Source organism: Hetaerina americana, unplaced genomic scaffold (genome assembly GCF_022747635.1).
Source record: "Hetaerina americana unplaced genomic scaffold, ioHetAmer1.1.p SCAF_2, whole genome shotgun sequence".
Lineage (NCBI taxonomy): Eukaryota > Metazoa > Arthropoda > Insecta > Odonata > Calopterygidae > Hetaerina > Hetaerina americana.
The window spans coordinates 35895643-35908171 of record NW_027286763.1 but is presented as its reverse complement, the minus strand read 5'-3'; the positions used below and the strand labels follow the sequence as shown (position 1 = coordinate 35908171).

At 42.2% G+C, this 12529-nt stretch overlaps 1 protein-coding gene across 1 annotated transcript; it reads right to left on the bottom strand.

Moving 5' to 3' along the window:
* Positions 1–9364: 9364 nt before the first annotated feature.
* LOC139688071 (alanine and glycine-rich protein-like) lies at positions 9365–11268 on the bottom strand. Its single transcript, XM_071585491.1, has 2 exons — positions 11257–11268; positions 9365–10261 (listed from the first exon to the last, which is right to left on the bottom strand). Exons 1-2 carry the CDS (start codon positions 11266–11268, stop codon positions 9365–9367), a joined length of 909 nt encoding a protein of 302 aa, XP_071441592.1.
* Positions 11269–12529: the final 1261 nt, after the last annotated feature.

Sequence of the window (12529 nt, the reverse complement as noted above, 5' to 3'; positions counted from 1 at the left end):
CGTCATGGATTAAACATGCGTCGTAAGAAAGTATTCATTAATGAAATTCCCAGTTTATTTTTCAAAACGAAAGGGAGGTCTCCGAAATGCTAATGAAATATCAACCGAAAAATATTACCACACTTCCTTTAGAGATATTAAATTTCTACCTATGCTGCTTCAAAGTCAAGGTTTTTGTGGCGTAATCTAGCATTGGTGTGTGGGTCGTTCAATATGCCCTTAGGAAAGAATAGAAAAACGAATTATTCTCGGTAGATTTTTTTAATTTTTCAGCATAATTTCCTTTTAGTTTGATAAATAGTTTCCAAAAATCCGCCAATTAAAACAAAACCATCCAAAAAGTTTGATTTCGGAAGGTGGCATCTGTGTTGATCTCGTTCAATTTGAATCATTTTCCGCCGAGCCATTTTTTCAAGCTTGGAGATGGAGAGAAGTCATTGGGGGCAATAGGGTGAAAAAGAGGATGTTGTAATAATTTTAACTTTATTTCCATACTTTTCACCGTTTAAACTGCACAGGTGTGCATTGTCTTTATGGAAGGGAATTATTTCTTTATTAAATGAGGGCGTTTTTTCTTGATTTCTTCGCTCAACCACTGCAATCACAATGCATAACACTATCCATTAAGCATTTTTCCTTTTGCAAGTAATCGATGTGGACGATTCTGTGTGTATCCCAAAAAACCGTGGCCATCACCTTGTCGGCCGATTTCCCCGTCTTCACCTTCTCGAAGCCAGATTGTCTGTAGAAACCCACTGCTTCGATTGTTCCTAATTCTCTGGAGTTTTGCAGTGTGGGTATCCATACTTATCCCACGGTTTTTTATTGACGCGGAAACTCGTCAAGGTTGTGACGAAAAAGCGCCAAACCAACCTCCGAATTGACCTCACGATAGCGTTTTTTCTCCACTGAGAGCAAATGCGGCACCCATCTTGTCGAGATTTTTTTCACACCCATTTTTTCGTGCGAAGTTGAAAACACTGTATTTTATGATGACCTCAAATGTTTCGTCAACTTTTATTCGTTGTTTACTCAAAACTCTCAAAACTATACTGTTGTTTTGTCAATCATTTCGGAGGAAATAACTCCTAATGGATCCGAAAGATGGCCATCATTTGAAAGCGTGCGACCACGTTTAAACTCATTCACCCAATTGTAAACAGTCTCAAACACCGGAGCGGATGCGCCATGAACTTCAACCAACTCGAATTTGATCTTTTTCGTAGTTATATGTTTTAAATAGAGGATTTTTCTTTTAATCAGTTGTGCATTGTAGCCCTATTATTGTGGAGAGGGCCTATAGTTTTTTGCCCTCATGTATTTCCGACCTCCTTCCGCCAAGCACTCTTTGCGATTCATGAACCGTTTTGGAGCAGAGGTACCAGCGTATTTTAGTGCGGGTTTTCAGAATTAATACGGGAGTAGTAGTTGTAGAAAGCATACGGGAGTAGTTGTCGTAGACTTAAGTCGAACAAGGAACTCAACTCTGTAATCCGACTGCACTACCTTATGGTCGATGCGATAAACAGAATACGCGGTTGCATAACTTTTGACTTCGGCATAGAAATTCATTATTTGGCATTTTGGGAGTAGCGTATTATTTTTCATTCGAGCCGCCACCAGTCCCTCGAGAAGGTGGAGAAGGTCGAGGTCCGCGGGTATACTTCCGACGGTACCGGAACATCATTAGTCGGTAACATTCGAACAAACGATGACTGGATTAAAACAAGAAAGGAAACGAGGAAATTACGCGTGCGGTCCCTTTTCGATCGGCGATCGTAGGCGCGTCGGACGGCGATGCGAGATTAGGGGGGTTGGGGAGGAATGGACAGGAGAGAAGGAAGAAGGAAAGGGGGGGAGGAAAGAGGAGACGCTCATGATCGTCTTCTGTCGATGAGCTGGATGGGGGTGAGTGACAGGAGGAGTGAAGGGAGGGGAAGAGGAGGTGGAAGGGAAGGGCGGGGAGTGTGCCGGAAGAACTGAGGCGCGGATTTGCACTTTTGTAGGTTAGGAGGGGTGAGATGGGGCGAGGAGGTTTTAAGCGGGACTCATTTGAGGGCAGGAGGCGAGTGGGGTGGACGGCGGGTGGGGGCGCATTGTCTGAGCCGCCGCCGGGCGCGACGTTGACTCACCCGCCTCATCTTCTCCCCTCCTCATCTTCCCCCCTCGGCTCCTCCCCAGACACGTGCCTTACCCCTCGGAGGTCGCCCCCAGACTTTCGCTCGCCAAGATTGCATGCGATAATAAATCCAACACGTGCAGTGCACGCGGCACGTAGAAGCTGGGCCAGGGTACAACCTTCCGGTCTCCCCTCATAACCCCCTTCCCCTCTCCTAACAAAACCCTTGGTGCTCTCCTTGAACTCGACTTGGAACCCCTCCCCTGACCCCTTTCCTCCTCTCCTCCCTTCCAGACCAGACTTTATTTGAGCACCCGCCAACCTAGTTTCGCCGAAAATCCATCCCCCCGTCCCCAAATATATGTATGTATATATATCTTCCGCCCTCTGTCCGCCACAGGCTGGGGGATGAAGTACGACCACGGTAGAGCGTTATGGAAAGCTCGGAAATTTTTCTCGGAAAGTTTTATTCCTCAAATTAGTCGTCTGGCTTCAGCTGCATAAGTTCTCCAGAATAATAAATCCAAGGAGGCAAAAAATGGTCTCTACTCATGACGTGTGTCGGAATAATGCAAGTGCCTAACTTTACATAATGATAAAGTTACTAATTCAGAGTAAAAAATATTTCGCTTTTATTACTAGTAATAATTAGCCATTTTTGCTTCCGTAACTTCACGCAAGGTCGATCCCAATATCTTTGATTTAGCAACTGATACGTCATGACCTTAAAGATTAAGTACCTGGAAACAAAACAGAAATAAATGATATTCAGCGAAGAGGTTAGTCCTGCATAGCTTGCGTTTAAGTTAGTGTGGTAAATTATTTTCGCATAGCCTGCCAATTGAATGAAATTTTACTTTTCCGGGAATTCACTTATGAGCTCTATGATCCTGGAAGAGTCATCCGTCGGATAGGACATTAAACTGCGGACTCCTTGACGACTTTCGGTAAAATTAGGCTAATGTCGACGCCGGGTTTCTCTCCACCCTACATCCTTTCCTGCCCAACCCTAATGGCGCAAATGACCTTAGCCGTCGGTTACCTCCCCTAAAACTACTTCCACTACTACGATTTTGGATGAGCTGGAGGTGAACTGCTTGAAATGAGAAATCCTACAAAATATGTGTTTAAGGGAAGCGGCAAATGAAACTGTTGAGAGCCAGTTATGATCGGAATTCAAATACGTCTCAATAGTCAGGACGTTATACTCGATAGCAGTAGCAAACACGCGTCAAAAATGTTTCTTTCATGTAGGGAATACGCAGATATGCACGTGATAAGATTAACAAAAAAGTACGGATAAGATCTTTGATTTTCTACAAGAATTTGCAATTTATTGAAATGAATGCAAGCTTCATCTCTCTCTTTTTCCACTTACTCATTCTCCCTGTCCTGCTATCAACTTTTATTTTCATACTGATCAGCCATCAAATATAAGATGAAACCTAATCTAGATTGCGTTTTCATTCTACTGACTCGTATTTAGATGAGCAAAGACCTATAATATCTCACTTCTTATTTGCAAATTTCAGCGACCATTTTTTTGGTGACATGCATGTATGTAACAGGAAAAAAATGTCTTTGTTAAATGGAGATCTCTCTGCCGATTTTATGAATGTTTGATACCCATTGATGGCTTCTCAAAATTGAAAAAAAATTCTCCGGTGGTTTTGAAGCGAAAGTCAACGAAAACTTATTTCGTTACGTCAGGGTAATTGATGAGGGAACGGGCGACGCATTTTTAAGCTTTGCTAAGTGAAGGGCGGATGGCATTTCGGTCCCAGAGGGAGAAGGGGACCCGGGGCTGTGGGGCATAAAACGTAGCTTTAGGTGTGGATAGGGGCGGCGGAAGACGGCCTGAGGGGAGAACTCTGATGGATTAGATGAAGGGTTGGAAGGATTTCAGAGAACGGAAGGGGGCAGCCAATGAGGAGGCTCTTTTGAGGACGCTTCCCAACCCTCCAAGGCCCCGCAACCAATGGGACACCGCACATGACTAAAATGGACCGAGGCGACCCGCCTCTTCCCGTGTTTTTAAACCCCTCCCTCTTAACGTCCTCAATCTTCATCCTCCACGTGTATTCATCCACCTCTTCTTATAGGCCTCTCGCGTTCTCTTTTCCATCGCCATGCATTCATCAATGGATGTAAAAGCTCTTCTCGTGGCAATGATGGTACAGTAGAACATCGATACCCGAGAGTCATTTTTTCGAGACACCAATCATTCGAACAACGATTGTAAATAAATATCGTAGAAGAGATGTGTCCGTTTTGCTCAATGTGAATTTTTTGCGGCTTAGGTTTAAGCTATCGTACTGGATGCGATATGTGCTCCAGTTTTCGTAGCATACAGTTGCCATTACTGTAACACGTGATGTGTATTTCAGTAATTTTGAGTGGCAATTATATTACTAATGGCAGTAATCAACCGGCTTAGGGTAGGTTTTTGATTGATCCTGGGTATGAACTACTGTACTCATAAGCTCTAGCTAAAATGGCATAAAATATCCTTCAACCTCATAATGCGCATTGCAATAAATTATTCTTTAGTTCTGCATACTTTCTACCTCCCTTAATTCCATCCAAAATGTGTTTATTCCTTTTCTCATTCTACCTTGCCTGCCCAGCATTCTTCCCTCTATTATCGCTTTCAGGATTTATATTGATGCTCGATATTTCCTCCATCCATTTCTCCAGCTTTCTCCAACTTTTCCCCAACACCCATCTCTCTTCAACTACACTTCATAGAACTTCATGGTATGTTTTCCTTTCAATACATTTTATTTTCTTCTTTCTTTTAAAAACACTGATCTAAAAATTCTCCAATCTGCGCTTATCTTCTAGACTCAACGATCAAGTTTCAAAGCGATGCAAAACCACGATCCATACTTTCAGCTTTCAGGAGTCTTTTGCACAAATCTTAATTAAAAAGTCCGTTTTTATTTCTGCCTTCTTATTTCTTCAAGCTCTCATTACCTTCTTTTTTATGATAAATTTTCAACCAAAACCTGTCAGTCTGAATCTGAAAGTGCTAAGTATTGATTGTAACCCTTTTGATAACTGATTAAATGACGTGATTATTCGTATATCTAAATGATATGATGAATTACCCGCCTATATCTCGCCTTACACTCCTATCTCCCGATTACGCCACTTCAAATTGTAGTAGTTTTTGGTCAGGTGACCAACAGCTAAGGTGATTTGCATCATAAAGGATGGATGGGAAAGGAGGAAGGGTGGAGAGAAACCCGGCGTCGGCATTAAACTACTTTTAACGGATGGAGCCATGGGGCCCGCAGTTGAACGTCCCATCTGACAGACGGCATACCTACTCAAAGTGCTCTCCACAAACGACCTCAAGCAGGAATCGGCATACCACTGAAAAGTATCTGCCGTCTCCAGGATTCGAACCCTCAGGGTGCGAAACTAGTACGTTATCCACCGAATCATCCCAATCCCTTAGGCCACCTCAATAAACACATTTAAGAAGAATGGGAGATTGATAATTACTTTCAATTGAAGCTTCAGATATGAATTTTAATGCTCAATCGGTTTATGACATAATTGTGTTATTATTGAGGGCCTTGAACCATTATACTGATATAGAATTATTTTTTCTTATTCTGTCCACCATGTACCACATCTCGCACTAAATATGTATTAAATGGTGTTAATAAGTTGTTTTTGGCACATTTTTAGATAATCACCGCACATACAACACGAGTTAATTGCTGAATTGAAGTTATACCTAAACATGATCAGAGTGTTTATTCAAAATTGAGTATTTTTGAAAAATTATTTGTGAAAACTTAAAAAACTATTGGACAATCATGTTTTGACCAAAACGAGACAAATCACATTACTAAAGAGCTATTTAAATAGCTAAGGGGAAGAATCGTTTAGTTTGAGGGAGAGAAAATTGCGCTGGCAACTTACTTACTATTATTGAGGACTCACTGCTGCTCTTGTTTTCTAAATAGTAAGAGAATTAAACAGTTTTAATGGTAATATGTGAGTTTTGCGCCTTATAAAGTATCTAATGAGATTATAGGTGCTGTCCACGTCCTTAGGTTAAGTCCAAATCGAAGGCTTTGATTAGGTTTCCTAGGAAAGTTTTATCAACCCTTGCAATAAAATTTCTTTGGATGTTTGAATTTAGAAACTTATACAAGCCCTGCCTTTTGTAAATAAGATGAAATAATACGAAGTAGGTATACTTTTACTTACATTTTTATGGTACTAAAACATAAATATACATCTTTAACAATAACGATAGAAGGAATGGTATATTCACAAGTGCTGTCCGAATGATTTTCTGGTCCTTATTGTTTGATAGAGCGTGAACTACTATTAGTATAAGCTCCATATGGGCGATTCGCGAAGTGGCTCCATCTGCAACAAATTGAAATGAAATAATTACATTAAGAATTTTCATTCGAATATATATTACTTCCCTCGTTCCTTTATCATAAACCACCTTTTAACAGAAGATTATCAATGTGCAATAGTAGCAAGATTACTTGTAACAATGTGGTCCAAGTGGATTGCATCCATTGAGCCATCATTCCATAGCTTTTAGGAAAAGCAGATCATGCCAAACACAATGGATTCCTCTTATTCATGTTATCCTGAAATCGGAAGATTGGCATACACGAGTGGATGCTGTATTTTTAGATTCCATAAAGACCTTCAACTAGGTCCCTCACAAAAAAGTTATGCATAAGCTAAGACATAATGTTATCAATGACAAAGCGACCGATTGATTGAGGGAATTCTTCTCTAAACATTAAAAAGGAGTCGTAAATGGGTTGAGCTCATTAGAGGCAGATATGACTTAATGAGTGCAATAGTGGGAAGTGTTTTAGGGCTCCTATTATTCTTAGATTACATTAAAGACCTAAGTTCCCACATTAGCAGCAGTCTTAGATTATTTGCCGATGTCAAAGAGATTCACAGAGAAATAGGGATTGGATAGAATACTCTCCAGCAATTTAGTCCAGATGTCGGAGTGGCGTTAAGTTTGGATTTTAGAAATAAATATGTCTGAAAATTCACAGCAAATAAGGTTTGGCATAAAGGATAGCGTTTGATAGAGTGAATTGGGAAAAACTAATGAGTATATTGCAGAAAATAGGAATAGATTGGAGGGAAAGGAGGCTAATCCGCAACCTGTACATGTCTCAGACTACTCAGGTGCGAGTGGGGAACGAGGAGTCCGGTTGGGCAGTGTTAGGAAGAGGTGTAAGGCAGGGTTACCCATTATCACCGTTGCTGTTCAACCTGTATGCAGAGGAAATGATTAAAGAGGCATGGGAAGAACTGGAGGTAGGAATGAAGGTGGGCGGGGAATTCGTAAAATCAGTTAGCTTTGCTGATGACCAAGCTTTAGTTTGTCAGTCAGCCAAGGGGTTGCAATCATTGCTGAGTAAATTGGAAATTCAGTGCGACAGTAATGGGATGAAAATCAATATTAATAAAGCAAAGGTTATGCGATTCTCTAGAAAGAAAAAGGCTAAGCTAAACATTAAAATTGGAGGGCAAAAACTAGAGCAGGTAGAACAGTATTTGTATCTCGGTAGTGTTTTGGACCAACACGGTCAAAGTAGTAGGGACGTAAGGAGAAGAATTGCGCTAGGCAAAGAGGCTTTCACAAGGAGGAGGGAGTTGATGACAGGGACGTTGAGTAAGGATGTTAAGGAAAGACTCGTCAAAACTTTGATATGGAGCGTAGCTATGTACGGCGCGGAAACGTGGTCATTGAAGCAGGAAGATAGACGTAGACTGGGGGCTTTTGAAATGTGGGTGTGGAGAAGAATGGAGAAGGTGAAATGGACAGAGAAGAAAACAAATGAGGAAGTACTTGGTATAGTGAGCGAAGAGAGGGGTTTGTTGGGAGAAATTCTATGGAGGCAGGAAAAGTGGATGAAGGGTGTACTGACCGGCAGTGGGATGTTGAAGACTGTGATTGAGGGGAGAATGTTAGGCAAACGAGGAAAGGGAAGGAACAGGATAGGGATGTTGGACGGGATGAAGGTAGAAAGGAAGTACTCAGAGGGACCTGATGTGGAGTTGGATGTTGTTTTGCTAGGGGCCACAAATTGTTGAATTAGTATTTTGTCCGTCCAAAAACCTACCGGTAGATTACCTAATAATAATAATAATAATAATAAAGGAAAACATAGACAAAACAAATTATGAAATAACTGAGATCATGTTAAGAATCTCAGAACAGGTCAACTACTTGAGTGTTACGCTGACATCAAACATCCCATGGGGCACACGCATTAGAAGAATATGTAGGTCAGCCTTAAAGAAGCTAGGGTTCATTCCATCGGTTATAGCAATTTGTAATATAAGAGAGACGTTGAATTGCTTTAGTTAGGCAATATTTGGAATACGCGGCAAGTATTTGGGGTCCGTGGTAGAAAACGCCAATTAATAAATTTGAATATATCCAGAGGAGATCCACTAGTAACGTTAAAAATTACTACAAATAAGCGTGACTGGAATCCGAGAGGATCTCTATTGGTTGAGAACCTCTTATTTTCGAATATACAGGAAAAAGTTTAGCGTTTTAAAAGGGTACAGAGCATCCGAGTGTTTTTGCAATACAGGGAATTATTATTGCGCCAAATTACGTTACGTTGTTAATTCGACCGCAGGGATACATAAGAGAGATAGGCATTGTCACCGGCAAAACTTATGTACTCGTTCTTCCCTCGCAAAATCATTATAAAATTGAACCAAGACATCCGAATATTATTACTTAAAGTCCCAAATTTAATGACTTGTTGATATTCAAATGCATGTATAGGCTATTATTTGAGCATGCACGTCTGATGCTCTAACACGCCCTTAGGAGGATTACAATTTATATTATAGATTTAGCTTCCATATATAAAGAATGAAAAATTATCGTGGAGGCTGAATATATATTTTTGTGTGTAGTTGTGGAAACAAATCATTGTTAATCAAAAATGGAAAAAGCGGTAAGAGTTGTTTGCTGTTAAATTCAGATTAATTGACATCAACACACTTATTAAAGAGAGGAGAGCCAACCAAATAAAGGGTGGAAAGTCTCTGTAAACTTTTGTATTGGTAGTTGGGACGATGTGGCGTTACGTATAATGTTGGAAACAAAGTTGGTCAAGAGCTATTTAAGGTTATTTGAACGTTCTTCGGTGTTTCGAGCCATGACACTTTCTGAACCAACTCACCTTAAAACATTCGTCAGTTTTACTCAGCTCATGCGTACGGGTAAATTCCGAATCCAGTTGAAGTCGAACCAGCGGCCGCACCTGCTCCCGCGCCCGAAAATGCTCCGGCGCCTGCACCTGCTCCCGCACCCGAAAATGCTCCGGCGCCTGCACCTGCTCCTGCACCCGAAAATGCTCCGGCGCCTGCACCCCCACCCGAAAATGATCCAAGACCGGCAGCACCACTCCCTCCGGCGCCCGAAAATGCTCCAGCGCCCGCACCTGCTCCGGCGCCGGAAAATCCTCCGAAACCCGCACCTACTCCGGCACCCCCACTCGCTCCGGCCCCCGCACCTGCTCCGACACCCGACACTGCCCCTGAACCCGCACCCGCGGCGCTTACCGACTGCGCGAGGGCGTTAGCGGCGGCGGCGACAGCGGAAGCAGCCGAAGACGCTGCGCTTGCTGCGGAGGATGCCTGTGCGGCGGTAGAACTTGCGGCGGACGCAGCTGAGTTGGCAGCTGCGGCAGCGGAGGATGCAGAAGATGCGGCAGAAGATGATTGGGCTGCGGCGGAAGATGCGGCGGATGAGGCGGACGCTGCGGCGGACGCGGCTGCCGAGGCGGAAGCGGCGGCTTCGGCGGCTGCCTGGGCGGCGGCTACGGCGTTGGCGATGGCAATGCTCACGGCGTTGGCGCCGGAGGCCACACCGGTGTTGGTGGACAAGCCGGTGCCCACGCCAGTGCCAGAGAACGCTCCAGTTCCAGAGGCCACTCCAGTGCTGGAGGAGCCCGGGCGACTGAAGGTAGCTTCGCCATTGGCGATGGACAGTGAGAACCCTGAGCCTTGGGAGGCAGAGTTGGCGACTGGCCTGATAGGAGGACTATAGACCTGTGAGGATGACCTCTGGGCAAGGCAGCAGATGAGGAGGACGAGGGTTGAGACCTGGGAAAGTTATAGTGGCGAATCTTTGTTAATCGTCTTTAATTTGCTAACCAGAAGACTAACTGTAAGTACGGAGTCCTCGGTACTAGTTATTATATTATCGTGTGATGGGAAGTCTAAACCATCTTGTTCATTAGGTTCTATATGACTACGATTTATAGAGAGAGTTTATGTTTCCATCAGTGGATATATATGTAATGCGTTTTTCCTCGAGTAGGCAGCGTGTAAATTACATTTTCACGCATTGCACATTAAGTTTGTTTCTGCAGAATACGGAGCCCATAAGAAGATACAAGTCAACGCAGACTGCGATGCCTCGGGAGTTGCCCATCTCTTTCACCGATGGTTGTTTTTCCGTGATGCGACAGCGAATGAAAACTGACGTTCGCTATCCGTATTTATCCATCTCTCAACAAAACAATCGGCCGCCGAGTGATCGTCGTCTTCTGTTTCCGCCTGGGGTTGCCGAGGGCATGGGCTATATCGGTGACGCACGCAACTTCGGTTACGCAAAGCAAAACCGGATGCATGGAAAAGTAGATTTAGGGATAGCCAATATTGAATATTCGTGTACCGAAATGAATGATAATATGCCAAGAAAATCATTGAGTTGAATTGATGAATAACTCTCAAACTTGTTAGGAGATACGTAATATAAAGTAATTTCATATGACAGGAATATGAATAGCATTATTTGCAATTTAGTAGTTTCGATTATTCCTCTGTAAATCGCGAGAAAAAGGCTACGATATGAGATTGTCAAATGATGTTTCTTTCAGTTCAGGCCGCGGACAGTCCTAATTCTACTTTACTGTAAGAAAGGGTTTGATTGCTGAAGCGTTAAAACTTGTGAATTGCATCACTAGCTTCAAAATATTACTTTAGATTTTTCGCGAATTAGAACATTTGATAAAAACTGGCGTCCAAAGTTACTGCGTATAAATGTAATTTAAACTTGTGCTGAGGAGAAAAGCAGAAAATTGGTCGTAACTTACCGAGAGACTCATCTTGCTGTGAGAAAGTTTGAAACTTGAGGTCCGTTTGTCGTGTGACCGATATTCTCTCGACACAGCTTATATATGCGAATGAAATGCCACCCTCGAGTTGAGATGGGAGCGGTGGGCGATGAAAGCGATGGAATGGGATATTCCCCGAGGACAGTGCCCGCGGAAGGCCCACAACGGAAATAGAAAACTTTCAATTGCTTTGAGGGTAACCAAAATCGTTCTATCTACTACCCATGTCGATCATTGCTTAATGGCTAGGTAAGCAGGAAGTATCGAAGGCTGTAACTGTAGATACACTTTGAAGTCTCTAGCTCGCTTTTTTGTTTCCCGTTGTTTTGCTACATATTTTTATTTGGAATAAAGATGCAATTATTCCGTGATATTCTGATGCCATACATTCAGTGTATGGTAGGAAGACACGATTTATTCACAAAATAATTTTTGTGCTCAGAACTATTCAATTTCTATGGATCAATGGATTTTTATTGTTAGATGCAGGTGGGCTCATATTCCGCGTTTCCCACAAACCGTGGAGTAATGTGTCTTTTAACCCTAAAAAGGGGATTACGGATTCTAAATTTGAAAAATATAAGTATCTTTGATAAGGTTTAAGCAATGGAATACTGATGATTATGTAGGTTATCGTTAAGGTGATTAGACGTTTTTGGAGAAACTTGGGAAAACAATAAATTCTCGATTTGTGAGGGAATATTCTCTTTTGTCTTTTGAAGATATAAAAACTATCCCCCCATGAGTGTATTGAAATCCAATGAAAAAGCTCTTAAATTCCGCTGAAAATGTTGAAATACCATAACTTCTGAGAAAGTTTTACCCAATTTCAAGTAGAAGAAAGCTCACGGTTTCGTCTAGAGACGAAATATTTTGAAATTAAAGCCTAGGATAAATGTCGAAAACTTTCATTGCCTTATTCTCAGTGAAAATACGACGGTATATTTCACCTTTTCTATATTTGTACTCCATTAGAACTCAAGGAGCTTGAAAGCACAAACGTTGAGCGGTTCTCAGCTGTGGCGACGGTGTGGGTGGGCGAGGATCTAAGAAAAATAGGATAGGGAGGATCCCACTGGAGATGAGTTGCTTGAATTTTTAACTCCTGGTGATAAAAAGTTAGCAGCGTCTTGAAATAGCGGTAAGGTTCTACATGATATTTATTTTAGAAGTTTCTATTAAACTGTGGGATCCTTCCAAAGCTATATCGTAGTTGGAATTTGGTGGATAGATTTTGGATATTCACGATTGT